This window comes from Zingiber officinale, chromosome 7B (assembly GCF_018446385.1).
Source record: "Zingiber officinale cultivar Zhangliang chromosome 7B, Zo_v1.1, whole genome shotgun sequence".
Taxonomy (NCBI): domain Eukaryota; kingdom Viridiplantae; phylum Streptophyta; class Magnoliopsida; order Zingiberales; family Zingiberaceae; genus Zingiber; species Zingiber officinale.
Genome location: NC_055999.1, coordinates 1,620,522 through 1,626,651, shown reverse-complemented (window position 1 = coordinate 1,626,651; position 6,130 = coordinate 1,620,522). Strand labels below are relative to the sequence as shown.

General features: G+C 34.7%; 1 protein-coding gene across 1 annotated transcript; it reads left to right on the top strand.

The window, feature by feature from the left end:
* The first annotated feature begins 988 nt into the window (after positions 1-988).
* Positions 989-6,126, top strand: LOC122004977 (ubiquitin-conjugating enzyme E2 13-like). The gene is made up of 6 exons (XM_042559860.1): positions 989-1,163; positions 1,275-1,377; positions 2,408-2,505; positions 2,573-2,673; positions 3,709-3,786; positions 5,802-6,126. The coding sequence occupies exons 1-6, from the start codon at positions 1,115-1,117 to the stop codon at positions 5,877-5,879; spliced, it is 507 nt and encodes a 168-aa protein (XP_042415794.1). The 5' UTR covers positions 989-1,114; the 3' UTR covers positions 5,880-6,126.
* Positions 6,127-6,130: the final 4 nt, after the last annotated feature.

Here is a 6,130-nt window from a genome sequence, read left to right as displayed (position 1 = left end):
TAAATCATAATTCAGTCATTGTTAAATATCGATATAGAACAATGATTTAGTATGATAACTATCGATAAAAAATATAATTCTATCGATAATTATCGATGGAAATATTATTTTTTTGATAATTATCGACGATAAATATCATTCTGTCTATATTTAACGACGAAAACACTATTCTATCATAAAATCAGTGATATTGCACTGTAATTAATTCTGATAATCAACGATATAATCGTGTTTTCCGTCCATGTACAACGGCAAAATAGTTTTCCCATCGTAAAATCCATAATTAATATAACAACGGAAATAATAATTCCATCATTAACCAATGATGGAACATACGTATTAACGATGGGGCTTCAATTCCGTCGTTATTTTCTTTGATGAAAATGAAATCCTGTCATAAATTCCGATGGATATCATATTCTGTCGGAAAAAATCGCCTACAAAGTAAATTTTTACGACAGTCATTATTTCATCGTTATTCCATGGTTATAGACATATAGTAACTGAATAGTGACGGAAATTTCTGTCATTAAAAATGATTTTTTTTGTAGGGTTGATTGTCAAAAATCAGCATCTCATGGCATAAATAGCTGTTTTATTTTGAAAACTAATACCACTGATATTGGTTTTATGAATATAGATCGCAATGATGGATGAAACAAAGTAAGATAAAAAATAACGGTATTTTTTTTAGGAAATTTAAATATTAAGTATGTATTTTGAGAATTTCATAATTTTAGACGCCTCCGGGGTGTTATGGTATTGAGCCCGTTGGGCCTGTCAGACATTTGTGCAGCGACGAGTAGAATCCTGTGTGTTATGTGTACCATGCTCGCGCCGGCACGTTTGACTCGGCCAATCCGGATGGAATTGAGTTGTACTGGGCACGCACAGCTCGTGCTCGATTTGGTTTACTATCTCTGATCGAAGGTACGCACGCCAGAGTGAATGATAAAAAAGAAAGAGCTGAGTAGTTTCCAACATTTTCCACCGTGTCGGCTGCCCTATATATTGCGGCATCGTCGCGTTCGCATCCGTTTTCTTTTCCCGACCACTTCGCCCTCTCGCCAGCCGTGCCGCCGAACGCACGGGATTGGAGGAGCGGCGGTGGTCGATGGCGGCGTCGAGCCCGGCGTGCCTCCTGTTACAGAAGCAGCTCAGGGGTATAGAACGATTCGCTGCTTTCATAGATTGGTCGTGCCCAGGGCTTCGGCCGAGGGCTTGTTGTCCGATTATTCTTGGTTTGTTATTCTTTTTTGTGGTTCGTGGATCAGATCTGATGAAGAATCCGGTGGATGGATTCTCTGCTGGGTTGGTGGACGATAGCAATGTCTTCGAGTGGAACGTGACCATCATCGGGCCGCCTGATACGCTATAGTGAGTCATTGACACTTGAATTGGGTGATTCCAGTGCTTATTTTCCTTTATGGAGCATTTATCTGCGATCGGATCGGTTTGCTTTGTTACGCCCCTTGTTTGGTCCGTCGTTTTTTTTTTCTTTGAAACAAAAAATCAAGAATGGTTTCAACTCACGAAAAATGTACGCTTTTATGAAATTGATATAGTTTTCTCTGAGAGAATACTTGAGAAGTTCCATTTGTAGAATCTTGATCAAACTAACAAGAATATATTTATTCTAATGCATTTCTTTGAGATTGTATGTTTCAGAGAGTGCCAAAACGCAAGTTTGCAATTCAATATTCAATCTCCAATAGAAAATAGCATTTGTCATACTTGAAGTGCTTGTATAAACCATTGTAAAATCCCAATAAGAAATGGGGGCATGCTCTCTGTGGGGAAAGAAACAACTGTTAGACTGAGGAAGATAGCTTTCGAAAGCTTCTTTTCACTACAAAGATCTTATGAACTTTTTGTGATGCTTAGAATCTAGACTCTAGACACACTTGAAGGATTTTGTTCCCAGTTGGAACTTCTTGTAGTTTGATTTGAATGGATCTAGAAAGCCTGTGAATCTCAGTTCTGTTGGAAACATGGTTTCTTTCTTTGTACAATATAAGATTGTTGTTGATGACCTCATCGGAGGTACTAACAATGCGGGATAAGAAATATTCAAGCAAAAGTTACATGATTGATTGGACTCTGGTATTCTTTGATGGCACTGGATGGCACAAATAAACTTTCCTGCTTGTGCCACTATTTTCATGTATATAAATGCTGATTTGATTGGACTTTGGTATTCTTAGCTTAAAAAGATGGAACTCAGCGGGGTAGCTTATTTTCTGCCTGTATCACTATTTTTCACATATAAAATTCCTGTCTTTTGACATTCCTGTGGGAAAATAGTTATGGCAATCAAATCTACTACATAAAGTCATGTGAAAAACATTTCTTAGAATATTGATAAATCTTGAGTGATATTCATTCTTATGAATAAATCTCATCGCAGTGATAGTGGTTTCTTCAATGCAATTATGAGCTTCCCACCCAACTATCCCAACAGTCCCCCATCAGTGCGGTTTACATCAGAAATGTGGCACCCAAATGGTTAGCATTTTATCAAAATTGTGTCATTTCCTCCAACTATGTGTTTTAGCAATGAATGTATTTGCAGTTTATCCGGATGGGCGTGTTTGCATATCAATTCTTCATCCACCTGGTGAAGATCCAAATGGTTATGAACTCCCAAGTGAGCGATGGACCCCAATACACACAGTATGATCTTTTCCATAGATCTGTTTCTATCCATATATATATATTTTAGGTTACATTTTATATTTCTTGGATATTCATGCAAATGAAATTGACTATCTTCTATATGCATATGGTTGATATTTATTTTGATCACATAAAAAATTGCTGTTATTTCGAGTAATACATCCTTCTGATTTATTTTTTGTGAACTTAAACAAGAGGAACATTCACATAGGTTGCCTAAAACTTTTCAGCTGATGACTCTTTTTTTATCATTGACCTAGCTAGTAATTTTCTCTTAGTTCATATTTGGTCTTAGTCAAATGCACACAATTTACATTGTTTAATATTGCATGCAATGATTGATTTTGATGCTGTTAGTCATTAATCCTTGATATTTACATAACAATGACTCACACCAAGGTAGTAAACCTGCAGAAATTAAAAGAAAAAATTCTTTAAAAAAAAAAGATGTGGCACAGTTAATGTTAACTTGAACCTCTTATGTACCTTATTTGTATGTTTCAAATTATTTACTAGGTGCAAATTTCCAGGAAATTTTAACAAATTGTTTGAGTAAAATGTTTAATAATTTGTTATAATTACCTCTTATGCATCTGCTCTATATTGTATGTGTGAATAATGTATTGGTTTCATCGCATATTGTTTGGATACACTTTTTAAAGCCTTGACTATTAGCACAACTCTATATCATAGTAAATCCACAACTTTTTGTGATTATTACAAATTCATTTTCCTATTGTGTACTAGGTTTAGATTTTTTGATGAAACTTTGAGAAGATTTTCTACTTGAAAATTTTCTACTTGAGCATATTTAATGCTAAAGCATTCATACCACATGGACTATGCAATGATTTTGTTACATATCATATCCATAATTATTTTTTATAATCTTAACTTTTAATGCAGCAGCTAATTCTTCGCAGAATATTGCTAATTGTATTTGGTGAACATTTCTGTATCTGTCCATATTTTACTTGCAATATTGGATATGCATCAACATAGTAAGTAATTACAGTTCTTTCTTACCTTCAGGTTGAGAGTATAGTTCTGAGTATTATTTCAATGCTTTCAAGTCCTAATGATGAATCTCCAGCAAATGTTGAAGCTGCTGTAAGTTAAACAATAAAATTTAACCATGTTTTTTAGCCAAAAAAGTTTACAACTTTTAGATGTATTTTCATTCAAAAGCTTCTATGAAATCAATATCACTTTCAGTGACATTTATGTTGAGTATGAATTGCATTGCACACTTGCCTACAATAGCTGTGTTGGATTTTTTTTTCCCAAGCATCATGCATACTTCATTTATATACACTCCTCAAGGGGGATGTTTCCATATGCACAGTTATCTCAGTCTGCAAAAATCAGCTGATTCAACTCAGGATCTGTAATAATCGATATGTCTTTTGCCAAGGAATTGAAAAACTGTGATGTTGGCTGAAAGATCATTGGAAAAAGCTGGAAAGACAACATGTCTAAAGACTCACTAGAATGAGACTGAAATTGGATAGGATCACACATGACTAAATCCATGAAAATTCAATCCATTTCACTGTATTTCTTGCAGGTCCACATTTTCACTACTAGAATACATTCCACATCATGGCTTTGTCATCTCCCTTTTTAATCCATATGTTTATTCCCTTTATATTTGTATGTTTTGGGCTGGTTTCACATGGAATTGGTTGATGTGTGATTCATTCCTATCTTAGCATAGTTGTGATAGGATTCCTTTCATTCTTTCTAACAGTGTCCATTAGTCTTTGGCAGGCTTTGGATTCACGTTCAAAGTTGTCACTACCTCTTATAGAACACATGTTATCACCCAACAATGACAAGCAAATATTAGTCATAGAAGCTCCATCCCATATCTATACTGAATTAGATGTGCTCCGGGTAATTGGTTCGCTAGATGAGGTGTGGTTCAACTGTTCAAAGTGTGAATTAACCAAAGTATCAACTTGATAATGCTAATTGGTTGGAGAAGTCGAAATAAACTTGTCCAATTGTGAATCATTGACCTTCTCTGTTCTCAGCAAAGTTCTTTTAATTTAAAATATAGCTAATTTGTTCCATATAAAACAAACAAAATCTCTGTTTGGGGTTTTTGGGACTATATACTATTATGGTAGGTAAAAATATGTACCATCCCAGATTGAAAATGTGAATGACCATTTTGCATAGTTCGAACCGTAAAACATCTGCTATGAGAAGTGCTTGGTTCTTATGGCTTTGTGAAAATTGGCCAGTTGGATGAGAAGTTTTTTTTTCTAGTTTTATTTACACACTCTATCCCTGAACTAACCCAGAGGGATTCAGTTTTGTATTTTTTTTTGGGGTCCAACTGACTGATCCGGTTTGGGTTTCATAGCTATGCTCCATCCTAACATAATATTGGTGAAGCTATTCTTGGATTGTCTCTTGGGGAAAGTCAAGGGACGAATTTTATTTATTGGGTGTGTATCTGAGCTATATTGTAATTTTATATATTGGGTGTGTATCTGAGCTATATTGCATCGAATCCTGTTTTTCATGAGCGAACTAAGCATATTGAAATTGATTTTCATTTAGTTCGTGAGAAAATTTAACAAAATTTGATTTCTATTGGATATGTGAAGATGTAGGACAACTCAGCGACATCTTCACGAGAGCTTTAAATAAGGTTCGGATTGATTTACTTTGTAACAAATTGGGTATGATTAATTTTATAACTCCAACTTGTAGGGGAGTATTATCTGTATATATTAATTATCATATTATCTATATATGTTAGATAATATATCTATTAATTAGCTAATTCTCAATTAGTCAAATTATAATTTTCTAAGATAGATTCCTAAGTTGTATATAAACATATCTCACTCTGCAGTATTATTTATCTCAGTACAATAACTATTTTTGACAACCAGACTACTATCAATCCCATGTTGATTCGTTAGTAGCTCAATTATTCATTGTCCACTTCTTTCTAATCTCAGTAACATACTAACATCCCGTACATGACTTGATAAATTATTCTTTTTTCTTTTTTTTTTTGTGCTTTTGCTTATTCAATCACTGACTCACCTTATTTCAGTCTGTCTTTGTATGATATGATTTGCTAAATTTGGCTTTTTAAATTGCAGAAGGAATGGAGGGAAAACAGGGACATGTTCAAGAAGAAGGTTGGCCGCATTGTTCGAAGATCTCAAGAAATGATGTGAGTTTGGCGAGCAGTCAACTAAAAGGGGTTCAAGTTCCTGTAAGCAAGCTATCATTTATGTTGTCAACATATTTGAACTGTTTAGCAAAGTCTGATCAGAGAGTTTGACGACTAGCCCAGGCATTCTCTAGAGGTAATGGCCTCGAAGATATGACGAGAGGTGGCTCTTGTTAATGTCAGTGTGTTGAGTCTTGAACTGGTTTCATGAATTTGTATGGCATTGTCATGTTATCTATCCATTTTTATGATGTG